Below are 21,080 nucleotides of genomic sequence, written 5' to 3' on the forward strand. Positions count from 1 at the left end.
AACATCATATTTAATTATCAAATAGTATTACTGGTATATTAGGGGGTCAGAAGAGCTACTTCCTTGTAGTGATCCCTGGGCAACGTCTCTGACGGCAAAAAGCTCTTCAAATCAAACTTACCATGCAATGCTTAAGCAAAGCAATGTTGGGCTTGGTTAGTACTTGGATGGGAGACCACCTGGGCATACTGAGTGCTGTAGGCTGCATGTTAAGCTCATATGAATATATATAAACTGGTATATTACAAGTGTAAAAAGTAGTCAAAATTATTTAAAGCAAAACAAATACAAAGTTAATGTGCTTTGTGATGTTGCAATTGAGACTGTTTTCCAACTAGAACTTGGTACTTTGAACAAGTGCTGGGACAAATATTTGAGTATTCAAACAAACACTGCTTTAAATGTATGGCAAAAATAACCATATCTGTATTCATTCATATAACATAATTTACACATGACTGCATTAAAAAGATATCATACAATGGAAACCAATGCATACAATACCCACTTCACAGTACAAGACACATTAAAAATAAGAAAAAACATGAACCCAAGAGCCCACTGGAAGAATTATAGATTGCTTTTCCATTTTCCTTGAGGTGATGCATCTCTTGCTGTAAAACAATAAAGATGTATTTAAGAAATGGCCCTGTGTATTCAAACTCCAAGTGGTCTAATTAAATAACAAGCAAGAAACAACTTTCACTGTGTGTGTTACTTCTTATTATATCTAATTCAATACAATGTAGAGGTTGTTACTTGTTGTTACAAACAAGATATTCACTTGCCAAAATAAATAGCCAGATCTCAACCATATCTCTACATATTTTGTTAACCAGAACTTTCTTGGTAAGAATGAAGGCCATGTGCAAAATATAATTCCATTATTTTATTCATCTTCACTTATATTTCTTTATAATAATTAAAAAAAAAAAAAAAAAAAAAAAAACATGTAATAGTTTTTTTAGGATCAAGTAGTATTACCCCATATGCTTGGGGTTATATTTCTACAGGGAGCCCAACAGTTATACTATCATCTTCAGGAAAAATAACACATAACTTACATAATTTTCCTTCTTTTTCTAGCTTCTTTAAATGATGCACAAGGTTTACCTCTGCTGCTTTATACAGGTGTTCAGGAGTTTCCTAATAAAAGAAAAAGGTTATTAACACAACCACGATCAAGATGAAAAAGTTGTACACTTCACAGCCTTGGTAGCTGTCCCCATGCTTTCACCTCTTGCTGCAGAAGGTGAAAGCACGTGGAAAGAACAAGTTGGATTTGTGAGATGAAATTACCTTATAAACAATTTTTACAAGATCCATGGATGTGAAGGCATTTCCAGAGTTTTCATGGAGAACACTTAGAACCTGTTGTTCGCGCAAGTTCCTGTGAGCGATGTATTCTCTTATTTTTGAACCAGCACTTTGTATAACTGGTCCATGACCTGTGGTTGAATAAACAGAAATTCATAAGTAGTTAAGATAAATGTTTTAGGTTCATACCTGTGGCATTCACAAAATACTGTAAAAAGAACATTTTGGCTGCTACTAAATTAAGCGGATTTGCAAACCTTGGTGAATTGACGTTTTTTGAATTACTGTTTCACTTTGCATATTCACAAAGAAAAATGCCACACAGTTTTGCATTTATAATATAAAAAAAAAAAAAATAAAACATTTGAATGTTTACTGTCTGCTGCTAAAACAGTATCTTATTTACAGTAACTCGTTAAAGCGCCGACAATGTCACTACTGAAGCGCAACAAGGTGGCTAAGTTGTGGCATTTATCATTCTTATATGGCCCTTAATTGTAAGGTACCGGTAATTGGGAAGGATTAGAAACTGCAGTAAACTTTAACGACAGGCATTTGCTAACTCTGTTTTAACTTAGCTATGGTTCACTAACATAACACAGTGGAATGATCACTATTTCATTTAGGAGGCTGTGTGGTCCAGTGATTAAAGAAACAGCCTTGTAAATAAGAGGTCCCCGGTTCAAATCCCAGCTCAGCCACTGACACATTGTGTGACCACGAGCAAGTCACTTCCTCCTTGTACTCTGTCCTTCAGGCAAGACATGTAAGTGACTCTGCAGCTGATGCATAGTTCACACACCCTAGTCTCATATCTTGTAAAGCACTTTGTAAGTGTGGTCCGCTATGAAAGGCGCTATATAAAGATTATAATTATTATATTATTTGGTAATTGTAGCATAGTATAGCCACATGAGAAAACTTTATCAATCAAGCCAAAATGAAAATGCTTTAAATTTGCTTCGAAATAATTTAAAACTAGCAAGCACCGACAAAATCAGTTCAGTTTTACATGGTACAGAACTCACTTATTTTAACATTTTTTAGGGACTTTGCAATAACTGCAAGGTGGGTGTATTAATAGTGCTATCTACAACATATCAACAATAACAATCTAGGGCTGTGTTCGATGGTTCGTTTGCTAGCTAGGAATTTAAAGACAGTTTTAACCCTTTGCAGTCCTAGGTCTGACCAGGTCCGACATTACAAGTTTCCCTTTCCAGTCCAATTTCAGACCCTGTTCGAAATCAAAAAGACGTAAAGCACAGGTCTCTAGTCCTTTTTTCTCCAGAAAAAGCAGAGAAAACCTTTCAATGGCTGAGTGAGACCAATAGGAGCCAAATAAAACCGAAAAAAGGGCTTATCAACAGAGATAACACGGACATAACAAAGGTAGCTGCTTCTGCAACCACCGCTCAAAGAATATCACGGGCATTTGCAGAGCTTTTTGGAGATGTATAGTAACAAAATAATGACTTTGATCACATTGTTGAGGAGTTTGGTAATAAAACGAGTGATCAGGAGAGGATTTATCAGTATGCACGTCTATAAATAGGTATGTGAAAAATACAGCGAACAAGGGGTAGGGCTTGACTGTAGATACAGTACTTAGTGTCCTTTTGCAATTCAATGCCTTTTAAACCTGTTTTACTCTGAAAAAAATGTAAACAGCTCGTGTAAAATAAAGAACGCACACAAAAATAAATTGGACCTGACGTGCCTGACAAGAGCTGAACAAATGAACTGCAAAGGGTTAAACCTTCGAAGGTTTGTCAGGTGACATTCAGGCACAGAGGGTTTTTTTTTTTTTTTTTTTTTCCTGTTAACAGAAACCATTTGACAATGTGCGAATACTATAAAACGCACATTAAATGTCACTCGCATGCAAAAATTTGATCTTTTGATTTGTATAATGCCGATTATGTAAATGAAAGTTGTATTAAAATCCACTACCAAATCGTTATATGTAGCAACTCTATAAGTGGCTGCTGCCGTGTATGGAGCAGGGTATATGCCAAAGTACTGGGGGGTACCTATAGCGGTTGCAGTGCTTCAGTAAAATATGTACTGAATACCTAGTGTACAAGACAGTGTAAGAGAACAGCTATGGCAGAATAAGTTTGAAACATACTAAAATATATGCTAACACTAACAATTTTAATTTTTAAAACTAAGCACCGTCCGCCCCTCCCCCCTTGTATGATCCAGAAGCAAACATACATTGCATAGTGTAAGCTGTATTGAAAGAAATGTCTCAAAACCCCTCTGCTGTTTGGAACTTTGTTAAATGCCCCGACTGTTGATGTATCATGGACAATTATTTTTTCTTCTTCTTCTTCTTAGTAAAATGTGACAGATAACCTGATTAGAATGGTGACTTAAATAAGGCACTCTTTTGCCTAAGTCTGCTGCAGTTGGTGCTGCTGCAATGTAAGCTTACTGTATATATAGCAAGCAGCATCAACTACATATAAACAAACATTTATTTTTATTTAAATTAGAAAAACACGAATACTGATCTATAACAGATTTTTACACTACATGTAAATGTTTTATTACATTTATATAGGATTACTTGTAAAATAGGATTTTCAATCAAATATAAACTAGTAGCTATGGTGCCGTCACCAGTAAATTATGCAAATGAGTACCATCGAAGATTTGAACCTTCCTTCGGTAATGTGTTCTGAACCTTCGAAGGTCAAAATGTACTCTTCATTGCAGCCCTACAACAATCCAAATGAGATTTGCACCATTTTGTGACAGACTTTCTAACAAGTCTAGCAGGAACAATTCTGGCTGTTAATTAACCCCTTGTAAATAAAAGTGCACAAAAATGCTTAACAAAGAACGGTCGTACAGGTAGCACAGTAGCAGGTGCAGTTTACACCGCCTCCGAGTTTCTGATCACATCATACATTCCATATTTTAATGTTTTCAAGCCAATTTGACATCTGACACATTCTTTCCCTTGCCCAGCACTTCTTTAATCTGTTCTGCATACCAGTCTGTTAGAGGGCAGGATCACTCACTATATTCAACCCTTTTGATTGGAAGAAGTAATACTGGCGATTAAATCAAAACCGCCCGTAAAGCCAAAATAAATTCCCCGCCAAAATTTCCCGTTATACGGTAGTAAAATCACTCTTGTAATTACAATTTTTTACAGCAGCTAAAACAGAGACAAGATGCTTGAGGCTATGCAACAATTACATGTTATTATGAGTTTGAATTTATGGCTGTTATACAGTCAAGCAACTCATTGTTCATATTTTATCTTTTGCACTTCAACTACCTGCTAGATAGAACCTGCATCACACATTTTTTTTTATACTGCTGACGGAGCACTTCAGAACAACAACATTTCTAAAAATTAAGTTCCCATACAAAATATTCATATCTAAACTATATTTTTATAACAATGTTGATTTTTTGATCCAGTATTTTAGAATTAAAATGTTAAGTGTCGGAATTGCTAACCTTATACAAATTATATTAGGTATTATCCCCAGGTGCATTATCTTTTCTGTTATTGTTAAAGTACAGTAAACTTACTCAACTATTTAAAAAAAAAAAAAAAAAAAAATGTTTCTACTGTCATTCTTAAATGTCTGGCATTTATAGTACCTACCTTAACATCTCCAAGGTAGGATTCAGTTATCTTGGAACACCTTGTACCAAAATACATTATAGGTTTCACATGAAATGTTACCATTTTATTATAAAAGCAAATCTATCTCACAATCATGTGCTGCTCAGAGAGAGAGAGATAGAGAGAGAGAGACAGCGAGCCCTGTCTGTAAATAAAGTGTGGGTATTTTATGTGTTTTGGCAGGGGTGGGGTTAATTCCTATCACTGTCAAAAATGTGAGAATATAGCTGTTCCCAAATGAGATAATTGGTGTCAATTGGGAACAGCCACAAACTATTAAAAAAAAAAAAGAGAGCTTGCAGCTCCATTATGTGAGTGAACACCAGGGAGCTGGTTTATGAAGTGGAGTGCTGTGAGAAAGAAAGGTATTGTGTTCAATACTTATGAAAGTGTATGTTCTGGTGATAGGAAAACAGCTTAGCTGTCCAGTGATAGTTTGAACTTGGTAAAAGTTTTCGTTAACGCTCCTGAAAAGGAGTTAGGTTTTTGCTTTGTTTATTTTGTTTTGTATTTTGGAAATAGAATATACAGGCACTGTCCTGTTCAAAAACCTACCTGTGGTTGTGGAGTGCTGTTAATACACTAAGACAGGTGAAGAGGGTCCGGCATGTGGCAAACGCCCCTGGTTTGTCATTAACACACACACACACACACACACACACACACACACACACACACACACACACACACACACACACACACAATGTTACAGCCAATGTCCAAAACTAGGCCAATGACGTATTTGGCCACTGCTCTTGGGCACTGACAGCAATGCCCGGCCTGCTGTCTCTTATTTTTAGCAGCAGTAAGCCTGGCCAGGCAGCACAATTTTTAAAAGAAAAAGGTACGCAGAAAGAAAAAAAATGAGCCCATTGTTTGGTTTTCCATTAGTATCCCTTTAAAAAAGACATCCTGGGTCATGAGCAGACTTTTTGTAATGGAGTTCCTTGTAAAGTTTGTAATCCACTGTAGTTCAGTCAGTATAGATTATGGAAAGATACTAAAAAAATTGACTCATCTGCTAGTAATCTGTTTGTTATTCCCGATTTACTGGTTGTGTTTCAAAGCATATACATGTTTTTGTTACTTTTCTTGTTCATTTCATTCCAAGCATTTGCAAATACTGTGTAAATACATATTTTGAGTGATACATTTTCCTGTTTCATGTTTGCTATTAAGAAGTTCTATTTTCAGTGAGGGTGTAAACTGTATCTCTTATATTGTTCTTAAAAATAAGTTGAGAATGTATCTGACAGGGAGGTTTGTTATAAATTGATAGTCAATAGTTTCTAAAATGTTGTATGCATTGTTGTTAATTTAAACCTGTATAGTTGGTTCTTTTAAATATTTAATACAATTTGTTGAATAAAGCAACTAAGTATTCTAAAATATACAGGGGTTGCTTATTTATTTTTACCTCCAGTACATTTTAGCAGTTGTATTTACAATTGTTTTAACATTGACCACCTAGTACTGGGCGATGTCTTCATTGCCTGGCCAATGTTGTTATTTAGGTTTTTATAACATGGACTGACAAAATTTGGCAATGACGTCAACGCCCAGTCATTGTCCGCTGCTCTTGGGCACCGATGTCATTGGACGACAGACATTGGCCGTAACAAACACACAATCACATGTGGCAAATATGTAAGTTTGCCAATGAAAAGAGCAGTTTCTGGTGTAAAATTTAGTCCAGGGGAAAACCATCATGACCACCAAATAAAAACTACATTTCCCAGTAGCCTCTAGGGCTGAAGGTCTCAGAATATCTGATGAATGTGTTCATTCATTAATTGTTTGAGGTTTTGCAATTAAGCACAATTAACTCGGGTATAAAGGCATGCTGGGTTCAGGAAGTAGAGGGTGTAGTTAGTTGGAGGTTTTGTGGGGAGTTGGTGTATGGTTTGGAAGAACAAAAGGATTATAGTGTGGTTTGAGAACTCAAATGGGTTTTTGTACAGGGAAATGGCTTTGTGTTTTGTCTTTGTCAATAAAAGTGCGTAACCACACTTAACTGCAATTTCTGCCCGAGTGTCGACTTTTTCTACTGCCGTCTGTCTTGGCCATCAGTCACTCTACCACAATACATACATTTTATGGCACATTTTAGGATGGACCCCAGGTAACCTTTTCAAGCATAATTAAAATAAGTTCATGTTTAAGATACGTATTAAATTATATATTATAGATTCAAGGTATGATATTCATTTTCTAATTTGGATGAATGAAAAACAGATTAAAGTGAAGTTGCCAGAGTAGCAATTACCAGTATATAAATATATACCTGAATACCATGCCAATGTTTTAAAGCAATTTTACTGCCTATTTTTAGTTCCAGTGCCATTCTGACAAGCCTTTACCAATGTGTTTTTTTTTTTTTTAAATACATTTCTCCAAAGTCCACAACTACGATATCTTACCAGTTAACTTTGCCTCTCTCCCTAATACATCTGCTTTACTGCATGTTTGAGCAGTACATTCAGGGAGTTTTTAATGTTACTGAAACTGGAAAAAGTTAAATAAACAAAAAGGTGCAGCCAAAAGAGGTACAAAGCAAATAAGTGGTAGCTAGCAATACTATACTTCTATCAGTGTCTTCTGCTGCCTTAAGTTCTTGGAGTAGCTTTTACAGTGGCAAATAAAGTAAATCAATAAAAAAAAAAATCTGGAAACACTAATTTAAATATAAAAATGCAAACCTGGATAAATCAACTCAGCACTGGCATTTAGTAGCTTCTCCAGCGATTTCATGTAATCATAGAGGTCCTCAAACACCGCTGTCCCTTCCCCAAGAATACAGTCTCCGGAAAACACTGCCTTTTCTTCTTCGAGCAATAAAGCCATGTGGTCATCTGTATGGCCAGGTGTGAAAAGGATCCTATGAAGGAAAACACACACACGTTTTCAACTTGTGTGCCAACTCGTTTCTAGCTCAATCACCTGCACATTGCAAGTAAAGTAACCTTAGCTGGTAGTGCCATGTAGCTCAAATACTAACCATGCTGAGGCATGACTCTGGCTTTAGAAACATCAGGCATAGGCAGAGGATAAACTGTAAAATGTGGTAACTTCCAGAAAAGGTATATTACAAAACATTTATTTTATGAAATCTATGATGACTAAAATTTATGGATTCACTTTAAGTGCTTCCAAGCTTGTTTTTGGATTCTTTTTTCATTATTGGTGTGTTTTCCTTTCACAAATAACAGGTGGTCTTACTGTCTGCAAACAGCTGGCATTTATCATGTGCTTTGGATGGAATAAAATATTTCTTTGCAGTGTTTCTACAGATACAATAGCCAACAGTATGCATGTGAGAATTCTAATTCTAATATACAAAAATCAATTTACCCAATCCAAGTAAAAGAACAAAATCAGAGTATTAAAACAAACAATGCACAGTACTGTATTTGTGAGAAATATATCTTCTATAACCAAGACATTATATAAGACGTTTAACTTCTCTTACCATTGCATAACTAATGCCCAGTGAAAAGAACCTGAAAGCCCACAGTAATTTCTCAGTCTTACTGGTCTTACTGGTATTGGACATTTGTGGAGCACAAAAATACAAACCAAAACTAATGGTAGGATCGCACATTACATTTTAATAGACTTACCTGAGGGTGGCTCCTTCAGTTTCTACCACATCACCATCCTTCAGGTAAGTATACTGCTGCTCTCCTTCTCCTATGACATCTTCAACATGAGGATTACGAGGAAGTTTGCTAATGCGCAAGTTGGAACCTATCAAAATTAAACACATATAAGACACATCATTGAGAGAGTATTCATATTACCAGTACCATTAGGAAACGTAATTACACTGGCTATGCTTACCACTGCTGATGTCTCTGCAGATATCTGCAACCCCACCAACATGGTCCATGTGCCAGTGGGTGACAATGATTTCTTGGATTGTAGTATTAAACTTGTTTAAAGTTTGTTTTAAACAAGTAATGTACTCCGGAACTGACGGCTCACCAGTATCTATAAGGACTCGCCTAAAATAAAACAAAAAACGGTATTTATGTTAGTAACTTTCTCCATTTCCCCCACCATTACAGTAATATACAGAATCAGAGCACCAAGATCATGACATCATAAAACAATGTCACATGACCAGCATCTACCGTACATACAAATGTAAAAATGTAGGGACAGTCAGGCTTCTCTAACCCGAAACAATACTGATAACAAATTGTGCTGTAGAATGTCCAAAAAAAGTTTAATCACTGTTAAGAGATTACTGCAATTTGAGGGATTGGCAATTCTGCCACAGTAACTTTTATTGTGACTACTGTTGAAGCTAAACAACTGTTACATAACTATCCCAAAACCCTGATAAGTGAATATGTATTTGTCCTCCCAGGCTTGTATTTATTTTAGTTTTTAAATTATATATTTTAATTATTCTACCACATTCCAGTTTGGTGATTTGCATCTGATGCATGCTACAGAATATCTCTCTCTCAATTCAATTTCAGTTTCAAGTGTTTTATTGGCTGATTATTACAAGTATTGCCAAAGCAATGATGGGAAAACATATGTAAATGTTACATTAAGTAAATAAAACAAAAACACCACTGTACACTTACAACAAATCACAACATATATACACACACACTTATTTACGTATTTATTTCTTGTTCTTTTCCTCCCTGTGTGAGGAGCCTCAGTGTCACTCCCTGTCCCCCAGGATGTGACAGGCACTTGTGAATTGGGCCATCTCTTTAATGCAGCTTGTTTCCTCTCCTAAGAGGATGGTGAGTTTTTGATGTTTTGGCAGGTCTGGGAATTGTTTGCAGAAATTTTATATTTTTGGGGGAAAAAGGCTTCCCTTAATGGATTATATTTGGAGCACTGCACTAGAAGGTGTAACTGTCTCGACCTGGTTGCGAGGACAAACAGCACACAGCCCAGAGCGCAGTGTCTTTTTAAAGTCTCTCTCTCTCGAAAAGCAGCTGGGAGTTTCAGCAAAACTCAAGGCAGTGACATCTGAAAAGGCTGGTGTGTGTGCAGCATGTAGTAACCTCTATATTCGCCGAATGGCGTTGGTAATAGGCAACTAAGCCAGGTCAAGTAATGTTTTCACAATTTTCTTTAATACAGTTAATTCAAAATTTTAAAAATACAAGTAGGCATAATCAAACGGCAACTGCATAAACGTGATAAGAGTCTAGTTCCCATGGCATTACATAATTTTTTCCTCTGATGGGAACTAGCCTCGACCAAAAGTCAAAACACGGCGACGCCACAGATATTGTGAGAATGCTATGTTCATAGGAACAGAAATTTGCTCTTTGGGCATTTGTACTTTCTCGTCTATACAAACAAGGCAGGTACGGTCAACAAAAGTTGGCTTGCTCTGTTTACACGCACGGTCAAAAGTTGGCTTGCTCTGTTTACACGCACGGTCAAAAGTTGGCTTGCTCTGTTTACACGCACGTTTTTTCAAAGCCCTAAGGAAAGTAAACATTCTATTTACACACGCACTATCATAACACCATTATTGTTGTTGTATATCCCAAACCTTACCTCTTCCCCGTTCCCACCAGGTAAGTATTAGTTCCCTGCAGAGTCATGGGCCCAGGGTTGCAGCCGAGGATTCTGATCACTCGGGAGGACAGCTGCTCGATGCGGGGAAGGGTAGTTGTCATTTTAAAAATAGTACACAGGTACTTCTAGATTACTTGTACTTTCAGTGCGAGTGTACCGCAAACTGTTTTGGTAAATCACACGGCAAATTCAGAAGACTTTGAACCGTGTCTTTTCTAGGTCGAATATAAAATGCCAAATGTGTGTACTTGTCACTTCAGCTATCGTCCGCTAGGCGGTGTGTTTTGATTTCCTTATGACAATCTCGCGTAAAATACAACGGCTCCCCCTGATGGAGCGTAGGAGATAAGACTGGTGCTCAGTGGGGGTACGTTGTTTTAACTAACATACTGGAAAAGTCATCTAAATATTCAGTGTATACAGTATTAATATTTGTAATATTTTGTAAGTATTGAATAACAAACATTTCTCAAACTAGTATCTATTGTATTTGAGGGGGTCGGTGCTGGAATAGAACAAGCCACAGAAAATAACAAAAAAAGTGTTTTTTGCAAGCATACATTATTTGGTGAGCTTTTTTGCAATCCCTATTTCATCTTAGACCAGAAAATGTGTTATACAAAAAAGTTATATTCAAGCAGTTTGTTTTTTAGCAAACAAATCTCATTTATTTAATTACATTTTTATATAAATATTTTATAAGACACTATGGGGAGCAGTGCAAATAATTGCAGGCGCAAAATTTTAATTGCACTGCACCCTATGTAAGCTGAAGTACAATGGAAATTACTCCAATTATGATAGTGAGGGGTAATTACCATCTCAGTGAGCACATTGGTCTATTGGTCGCACTTGCAGCCCAAAGATGACGTACAGAGAGCAATGGGATCTGTATGACATTTGTGGAGCACAAAAATACAAACCAAAAAAAATATGTCAGAGGAAGGGCAGCAAAGTCGTCTTGGAACACGGAAAAGAAAATAAGTTTTCTGAGAAGGAGCTGAGAGTCGTTATGGCTGAGGTCACTCAGCATGAAACTGGGTTGTTTGGAAAAGCCTTAGACAGTTATGTGAGTATCCTTAGGAAATGATATGCATTGGCTGCCCTTTTCAGCATGGTATCCAGAAATGTGCCTAGCGCTCTGGGAAAGGTGGATTGGGCTATCCCTCTAGACTAGGGGTCTCCAACTCTGGTCCTGGAGAGCCCCTATCCAGCAGGTTTTATAGGTATCTTTACAATGTCTAAAGATCTGGAACACCTGTTAATCTTAACTAAGAGAACACAGCACTTTCACATGTGGAGGGATAGCGGGCCCTAGATTGACACTGGAGGCTAGTATCTCTCAATTCAGCTGTTAAGTCTAGGATGACCTGCGGAGTGAGACGATAATGCTTTGGCACCGCATCCTTTGGCATTCCCAAACTAAGTGACCTTGGGATTGAATATGTGGGGTCTTATCCTTCTCCAAACATGCTCCTGCCTCTCCTCAACAACAAGTGTCGCCGCATCAGGAGGTGAACCACAGCAGCCATCCTGAAGCCAATGACAGGTCTCTATAGGTGTGTGCTTTTATACAGCTCTTAATTACATGTTTCTACAATGGTTTGCACCTTGTAAGAAGAGGTGTAAAGTTTTTGGAGGGTCAGCAATTGCCTCAGTGCAAGGCAAAATCCTTACATCACATTATAATGTTTGCGCCCGCTTAGTATCCAGAGCTCATCCAATTCCATGTTCTTTTTTTCATTTGAATGCATTTCAATATAATTTTAATGGATTAATGATGACAAAGTGCAAATTTGATAATGGGTGCAGAACGCCATGTGAACACCATTCTTTACATACGCTGCATTTTTAGCAGCTGCCAAAATCAGACCTTATAGCTGCTAAACACAATTTATAGTTGCATTGTGGGGTTTTTGCGCATATCCTTATCATACCCCTACCCATATCTACCCCTATATGTTCTGTATATTGCAAAATATTAAGGTAAGCATCCATTGTTATTGCTCTTAAAAAAGACAGTAAAATCTATTTGATCATTTCAATTTAAAAACAAAAATATCTTGTAGGTTTCATTTCAGTGCTGCTAGAAAAACAGTGTTTTGCAATTAAAAAATCTTATCAATACAGCATTCTGTAGTATGCTGCATTTAGTAATAAGCATTACTATAATAAACATGCATTATTTCTAAGGTAACTGAGGTGTTATTCACATACCAGATACCCAGAAAACGAGTTTCAGAACAACAACTGTGACACAGATGTTTTATATAAGACAAATTGACAAAGAGAGTTCATGGAATTGACATAATTTACAAAACAGTTGCATATTTGTACAAGGAATTCACACACAAAGTGATCTGCTTTGTGATTTCTAGTCTAGTAATTGTCAAAAGAGAAAACTAGCATATGTACATACACCTGTAAATGTGTTTTTTTATGCTTCAAAGATCCAGTAATAATAAGAAAAATTTAATGTGCTAATATTATTTGAAGAATGTGGTTTCAGCCTAGGTTGTAAGTTAGAATTACATAACCTTTTGCCAACATGTTTTAAAAAACTGATACTTATCCAGCCTCCAATAACAAAACTTTATAATGGGGAAATTATTTCTTTCATTCTGTTTAGACATATTTTTGTTGATTGAGACATGGCATGAGCCAAATTAAGGCAGGATATAGAAATGTTTGCTCTAATCAATATTTGGGCTGATGGTTCAATCTAGAGAAGCTTGGATGGAAGTGTCTGTAAGAAGCTGTTGCTTATGTGGCATTGGTATGCGCACTGTGCACTTGCGTCTGTCACCCAGGTCAACCCTGCTTTATCAAAAGCAATGTGAAATCACCTGGCCGACCTGTATGATACCGGTTCCTGACCTGGGTAGGTTCTGACCTAGGTAGAACATGCCAGTGTTAAAGGGGCTTAAGCTCAAACATTCAGATGATGAGAAAGTGTATGTAGATATAACTGAGAAATTAAGCAAAAGGGTAAGAGTTGACTTACTAACAATGGACAACATCTACATTTATGCACTGGATTACTTCATTGAATTACCTAAAGACCAAACACTATCCCAATCTAGCAATGTTGAAAGACCTTAAAATAGGGTAAAGGAATGCTTGATTAGGATTGGAGCTGGGATGTTGCTTATGTAGGTGTAGCCATACTAATTACCACTACTTTACATTAAATTAGTGTGATGTCATGTTAGGTTGAAACACAACAGCATGCATGGCATAACAGGTTAGACAACATAACTTCCAATAATGACTCATGCACATTCTTTAAGGGAAGTCAAGTGAATAAATGTAATGTACATTATTCCCAAGCCTTATGTCAGTTGAGGTGTAGTTAAATCAGCATATTAATGAACAGCTTTTCATTCTTTATTACTTCAGGAAACTACACTTGCACGAATGGATAATGGTAAAATATGTATTGGGTGCACTCTTCATACGTAATACGATGAGGACAGTTGGAGTGAAGTTATATTTGGAATATACATAATAGGAAGTGGGTGATATGGTTGTTCAAATGTAAAATACTCATTTGACTTACCTAACCTATAATACTTTATGTTTCATAATCCTAGTGCTTTTGCAATACAGATTTCTGAGTCTTACACCTTTTGCTTTTATCCTCAACTTCATGAAATGCCAGCACATCCAATATTATGGATTTATAGTACATTAAAAGATGCACAGTGATAATGTATGATACGACTGAAACTATAACTTAACAAGATAACCTTTTAACCATTTATATCCCTTCCTGTGTGGCTCATAGTGATGTTTACACAGTGGGGGGGGGGGTCCCAATTACAATGGACATGCACGACATCCTCAAATAATTAATGATCTCATCTAAATGTAAATATTTGTCAACTGCAACTGCAGTCGTTACACACTACTTTGATATTGCAACTTCAAGCACAACCACCAACAATGACTTACCTTATTAAAGAAAAACATTAAGCATTTTTGCTTTCCTTATATGTAGTGTAAAATACCGTTGGAGTAATGAAACATGTTCTGTTACAGTTTAGAGACTTTCAGGGAACAGAAACTAATCTCTCATTGGCGCAGCACAAGTCTCCAATCAGGTGGGTGTGGTATTGTAATGATATATACTACAGATAGTGGGACATTTTCAGTGTGTGAAAATGAAAGGAAGAAACCAGTTGTATTTACTCATTAGTATGTACAGTACAAATAAGAGACCAGAAGGTGTTTATTTAAGGTAAGAAACATTTTTCTTAAACCATTCAAAAGTATTACTAAAGGTCCTGTAGGAATGTTCTTCATGGTTTCACTTTCTAAGTACTACAGCTGTGTTTGTATCGATAGTCTAACTCCTTACCTCCTTGTGAAAGAATGCTCAGTAGATTTTGTGGTGATAACTGGATTAAGGCTAGTGTTGAGGGTAGGGTGGGTTTGTGTGAGGAACAGTGTTTTTTACTATAACTCAATTTTTCATTTTTTTTCCCACTTGTGAAGCCAAGGTAGTGGCCCAGTAACAGATAACCCTATTTGCGCATGCCTACAGCATAATGGACTTTAGTCTGAATATAATTTATTTCATGTCATATGATTGCTATAACAATCTTCTGTGTCTGACTTTAAAAGGTGGAGTACGTTCTCTGTTAGCAATACTGTAGGAATTTGATTCATTCATTGAAGGAATTCCTACATACAATATACCGTAACTAGGTGAAACTAACTAAACTACACTGCATGGTTTACACTTTATTTGTGATAGCTTTATAAAAATACACAATCTAGGGGCCAACTCAGAAACAATAAAAAAGTAAAACTAACATTAAAAATGGTATAAACAGCTCAAATAACAACAATATAAATTAATAACACATACTACAGAATTAAGGGACTCCTCGTTCGTAATTTTTTATTATTATGTTTTGATTGTTACAAAAATATGTTTTATTACTTTTAATATGACTCCTATTGCTGTGGGTTGTAGTATGTGAATACTTGCCTGTGTGCAGAAGAGCCATGTTGGCAGGCAGCACTAAAACACATACAGCTCAGACCAGCTAACTAATCAATAAAGAGTTCAAAGGCTGCTTTGTGAAATAGCATAAACTGCTCCATGATATGTCCAAATCTATCAACTAGAAAAGAGGGAGGTAAAGTCGTTTTGCAATCTACACTGTGGTAATATAACTTCCATGTTTTTTATATTGAATTTAGTCATTTTTTATACTGGTTTAAAAGCACCTGAGACCAAATTTCTCTATTGACATAGCAGGGTTTGGACCTGAAAGTGCAAATAACACTGCCTGGTTAATAGGTCTCCACCTATGTTTTAGTTTCATGCCTCCACTCAGCTTCTCTGCTATATCTTGAGATAACAGTTGAACTGGGGTCAGATTGTACTGGCAGATGGATAAAAATTAAAGGCAGATATGAATAGTTCTAGAGAAAATAATATAACTGATTAATAAAGCCATCATTCTCAGTGGACGGACGGATGAATGAATGTTAGGATTGAATCCTAGCTAGTTAAAACCAAACACATTCCACCCATACTGTAGTTCCTCTAATTTACTCCTAATATTATTATACAATGCAAGCAACATTTTTCTCAGTAGTGTATGTTAGCAACAGTGGTGGGAAAGTAACTTTTAAAAAGTGGTCCGTTACAGTTACAAGTTGCTTCTATGGCACAGTTAACATGTTAGCGATATTTTAATATAGGTTTAGTCAGGGTTGAAATACTCTTTAAAGATCCAGTATTTGAACTTATTCGTTACCTGCTCTGTCGCCCTTTTCAAGCAAGGTGATATAATGTGACTTGCACTGAAGTGCTTTCTGATTTCAAGTTATGTATTAGTCATAGTACTTTTTAAAAATATAATTAAAAGTACATTATTATTTTTTCACTTAAAATATAATGTGCTGCCACATTTCGTTACCCGTCTGATAAAGTTACCATTAGTTACTGTAATCTGATTACATTTTTCAGTAACATGTAATGTGTTACTCTCCAACACTGGTTAGCAACACTGTATATATTATAATGCTGTGTTATTGTGTGTTTCTTTTTTTCAGATTGTTCCAGAATATTTTATTTTCTCCTCTGTCAAATAAATGGTGTATTGCTCCTTGCCAAGCAAAGAAGACAGACATACTGTCATTTGAATATGCAATACTTTGCAAGCAATAGGATCCGAAGCAAAATGGGAAATCAGAGACAAGTACTAGCTGATCACTTGAGAAAGAACTCTAATTGCAACTAATTGCAAATCAGCAAGAAAACATGGAGAAGCGTGTGTTCTCAAATCAAAATTGAAAAATGAAATTATCAGCATACCGTTTTGCTTGGACTGTTTTTGGAATACTGACATATATATTAGACATTGGTGCAGACATATGTGTGGCTTTTCAGTACTTTTCCAGGGGTCACTATTCCTGGTTTGCACTGACTCTTGTATTTGTGTTCATTGCAACAGTAACCATTCAAATATTCAGTCTCTCTTGGTTCAAGGATGATCCCCCAGAGCCTTCAGACACTCGCAGGTGCTCCCCAGGGCAGATTACCGCAGTGCATTGGTTTCAGATGGGGATTTTTATAAGGTATGCATGTTTTTCACTTCTCTGATAACAATTGTAGGTCCGGTTTGTTATTTTCATATTGCAATGCAAATTCTGTTCATTTTAAATTAATTCTGTTTCCACCAAATCAGGATTTACTAAACTTTTTAAAAAGAACTGTATCAAATAAAAACTGATAATTTTCCATAAACAATAGTAAACACATAGGGTTACATTCTCAAAGCTGATTACTCCAAAACGTCATCAGCATGATGTTTCCAGAAAGTAAAAATAAATCCAATAAAATGACCCATCGGAAGTAAACAACTCAGACATTTAACATAGGGGCTTGTGGGTAGTTTTGAAGTGATTTCTCATTTGTTTTGGAACTGTATTTGGTGTTTTTTTCTTTCTTTTCAGACAAAAATAACTGACATTTTGGAGTAAATATTATTCGAATCTAGCCGGTAATGATTAACGGCTCCTGCACATTGGTTCATTCTAGTTTGAAAACGTTATGGTTTTACAACCAGCTGGATACAGAACCTTGAAATTAGTTCCAGTAAAATAATCCCTAATCTTTTATTTATTTATTTATTTATTTTAAGAAAAAAACACACTATGACAGATAGATGCAGCAACATCAAGCTGCTGCAAATAGAAATATATAGCTTTTTCTAAATGAAACAATAGCCACTTTGGGGATTTGCAGCTGAAAAATGCATCCAACAACATGCTATTAATGAAGGTTGTTCAAGTTCATCTTAAAAGGGTTTAAATGAAATGTATGCACATACACAGGCACTATAACTTAGTATTCCAGACTGAATACCATGGTTCTAACATGAGTACTAAGATCCCACTAAGTCAAAGGGTTTCACATTCAGTTTTTCACACACACACACACACACACACACACACACACACACACACACACACACACACCACACCCACACCACACAAATATATAATAATATATATATATATATATATATATAAGACACACACATATAAATATAAATATATTGTACTAACTTATGTTGCTAATTAAGATAACACTAATATCATTTCCATCAACATTTTCTCAATTGTACGATCAGTTATTTAAACAGTTGTGCTAAGGGAACATGTGCTAAGCAGCTTAGCTAAGGCAGAGGTTATCACAGTTTTCAGCATAATGTAAGAGGCTTACTTTAAGTGAGTTGATATACATGTTTCAACTGCAGTTGAGAGTCACAGCTCATTGTAATTTGCATTTGCTGTTTTCTCTCCCCTTACAAGGTACAATGACGTACTTCGTAAGAGATTCAAGGCAGTTTATCGGTCCAGCCAGGATATCCACAGTGATGTATTCAGCATAGTAGCTGACTTGAGTATGTTAAGACTGTTTGAGACTTTCCTGGAGAGTGCCCCTCAGCTCATATTGCAGATCTCCATCATCCTGGAGCACAAGGAAAGGTTTTCTATTCAGTGTAAGTTGTACTAGCTACAGCAGAGTTAAAAGATCGGTGATATCAAGGCCTTGTTTTTGGTCAACAGTACTAACAAGTCGTCTATGGGAATTTTCACCAGGGATACAAAAAACTAATATTTGAAGAGCTAAAAGCATTGATGATATCATATACATTACATTTTCAGTAAAAACAAAAGTAGATATAGGCTAGGTATTTTTATATTTTACTTTTGCATGTATTTCAAACTACTTTTATTTTCATATGCAATACTGTAATACATATGGTATTCAAACATGGTATGTAATGTATTGAGACACAATAAACTTAGAAATACTGTACTATACCGCTTAATTCACCAGAGGGTGCTGTTTAATGTTAAAGCAAAAGTAAATGCAAACCCTCAGCTCCTTTACTGCTTACTAATCAGAGTAGTAAGTATCGGTCTAGTGCTGTACTCACCTAACTCACATAATCTTAAATACAATTACAGTGAGAAAATGGGTCTTTGCATTTGCTTTAGTGTCACTTTTTTGTTCAAAGTGAAATAAAACTGCTAAATATTACACCATTTGTTAATGTTAATGTTCAAAGAGTTTGGGCTCTATTCACAAAACTTTAGCCCATGAGTTATTTAAAAAATGTTTTCATGAATAAAATCAAGTTTCATATTCCTGAAACTGTTCTTTACTGTTTTTAATAAAATCATCAATAGTCTAGATTTGTTTCATAAATATCAAACTTTATTTTATTCATAAAAACTTACAAAAAAAAAAATAAATCCTTTAAACAAGTCATTACTTAAAGCTTTGTGAATGTGAAACGCAGTGGAGCAAAAGTTTAGTAAATCTGTCCCATTTTGGGTAATCCATTAAGTCTGGTATGTCCTGGCATTCAAGTTTTCCAAAAACACGTGCTCATATCACACAATAAATACAAAAGATACATAGATTTGTTTTGTGCTAAGGCTTAATTTTACTTCCATTTTGGGTTTCCTTGAACTTATAAGTTTTCAAAAGTCTGTTTTGATGAATAATATTTGATAACCATGAATCAGCTTCATAAGTATCAAACTGTTAGATTAGGAGTCTGACTGTATTTCTCTTCGTTGTACTTAATTTTTCAGATGTCACCATCCTAACATCATTCATGGCTATTGCCTGGGCAACTGTTGACTACCAGAGGTGTTTGCGAAGATCCCTGAAAATGAAGGAAATTGTTTTTGGGTTACCCACAGTTGTATATCTGCTGTACAAGCTCTTCACAATAACTTCCCGGATATTAAGCATAGCCCTCCTGACCATTGTAAATATCTACTTCACTTTAGCATTGGTTGCTGTAGTGTGGTTGTTTGGTACAATTTGGGCCTTCAGACAACACACAGATTTCTGTACATCAAAATATTTGGAAGTGTATTACAGGGCTGTGGTTGGGGTAATACTAGTTTTTACCTTTTTCAATATAAAAGGCCAAAATACACATGTTCCAATGACAGTGTATTATACACTGTATGTCTTGCAGACAGCAGGTGTACTTATTTTGTTTTGGTGTCAGAAGCTCTCACTTACAGAACCTGTCTTGTTGGCTGTCACCATAACCACAGCTGTTACAATTATACTAGGACTAATCTGTCTTGTACTATATTATCTCTATTTACACCCAACAAAAAATGTTCCAAATGTAGCCGATGAAATTGATGGATTAGAAGCTAGACCAAGCAGGGAACAATTGTCTCGAATAAGTCGTTTCTTACAGCAATAAGACTTTTGGACTTTGCTATCTCTCACACACCAGATCTGTGAACTAAGCCCACATGGAAAACCTCTTTCTAAATCTACTTTGTATTCACTTTATACTGCTGACATTCACCAAGGTACAGCTAATAACTACAATTATTCTGATTCTCATGTTGCCTTTTATTGTGTATTAAATACATCTGTCTTTATATTTACAGCAGCTATAAGGAATAAAAATTCTGTTAATTTATACTTGACATTTTAAAAGTAATATCTATATTGGGATTAAATGTTTGTTATTTACAAAAACGATCTGTGTTACCTGAGCTGTATGGTAGATGCAGAAGTACAACACTTACACACACACACACAAAAAAAAAGATGCTGTTATCAGATTGTACTCATTTTTGTATTTTGATCTACTACATACATTGTTTAGCAGTAGGTGGTTATGAAGTTGCCAGTTTGTGGAAGGAATACAGTTGCATCCATGCTGAGATTGTCTGTGTAGTGTTTACTTTTTACAAGTAATACTGTACATAATATCAAATAACTCCTGTTTGATTTGTAAAAAAAAACTATTGTAATTCTATCACTGCACATGCCCTGAAGTAGTAAATATTCAGAATAGGTCTTACATGTAAAGATACCAATAGAAGGTTTCTAGTACACAGTCCTCCACCAAGTGCTTTCCAAACTGTGGTTTGAGGGGTAATGCAAGTTTAAAATTTGCAATTACAAAGAGTGCTCACCAGGTGGCACCAATGCTATAGAATAACACTATGTAACACAATTTTTGTTCCTGGGTAG

The 21,080-nt window shown here is 35.8% G+C and overlaps 2 protein-coding genes across 2 annotated transcripts; one reads left to right on the forward strand and one right to left on the reverse strand.

Annotated features, from left to right (window-relative positions):
• Positions 1–402: 402 nt before the first annotated feature.
• lactb2 (lactamase, beta 2) lies at positions 403–10,793 on the reverse strand. The gene is made up of 7 exons (XM_041245897.1): positions 10,508–10,793; positions 8,810–8,973; positions 8,590–8,716; positions 7,669–7,847; positions 1,300–1,448; positions 1,065–1,146; positions 403–614 (listed from the first exon to the last, which is right to left on the reverse strand). Exons 1-7 carry the CDS (start codon positions 10,627–10,629, stop codon positions 571–573), a joined length of 867 nt encoding a protein of 288 aa, XP_041101831.1. The 5' UTR covers positions 10,630–10,793; the 3' UTR covers positions 403–570.
• A 3,892-nt stretch (positions 10,794–14,685) lies between these two features.
• xkr9 (XK, Kell blood group complex subunit-related family, member 9) lies at positions 14,686–20,860 on the forward strand. The gene is made up of 4 exons (XM_041241126.1): positions 14,686–14,768; positions 16,601–17,125; positions 18,365–18,555; positions 19,661–20,860. Exons 2-4 carry the CDS (start codon positions 16,845–16,847, stop codon positions 20,293–20,295), a joined length of 1,107 nt encoding a protein of 368 aa, XP_041097060.1. The 5' UTR covers positions 14,686–14,768; positions 16,601–16,844; the 3' UTR covers positions 20,296–20,860.
• Positions 20,861–21,080: the final 220 nt, after the last annotated feature.

The sequence above is a fragment of the Polyodon spathula genome, chromosome 3, assembly GCF_017654505.1.
Source record: "Polyodon spathula isolate WHYD16114869_AA chromosome 3, ASM1765450v1, whole genome shotgun sequence".
Classification (NCBI taxonomy): domain Eukaryota; kingdom Metazoa; phylum Chordata; class Actinopteri; order Acipenseriformes; family Polyodontidae; genus Polyodon; species Polyodon spathula.

Bases quoted from the DNA above. Each gene is read 5' to 3' on its own strand.
- xkr9 (XM_041241126.1), top strand. From the start codon at position 16,845: ATGAAATTATCAGCATACCGTTTTGCTTGGACTGTTTTTGGAATACTG. The intron at 17,126-18,364 runs GTATGCATGTTT...TCCCCTTACAAG, and splicing joins CAGATGGGGATTTTTATAAG to GTACAATGACGTACTTCGTA. The intron at 18,556-19,660 runs GTAAGTTGTACT...TTAATTTTTCAG, and splicing joins GGAAAGGTTTTCTATTCAGT to ATGTCACCATCCTAACATCA.
- lactb2 (XM_041245897.1), bottom strand. From the start codon at position 10,629: ATGACAACTACCCTTCCCCGCATCGAGCAGCTGTCCTCCCGAGTGATC. The intron at 8,974-10,507 runs GTAAGGTTTGGG...GTTTTATTTTAG, and splicing joins CTGGTGGGAACGGGGAAGAG to GCGAGTCCTTATAGATACTG. The intron at 7,848-8,589 runs GTAAGTCTATTA...TTTCCTTCATAG, and splicing joins ACTGAAGGAGCCACCCTCAG to GATCCTTTTCACACCTGGCC.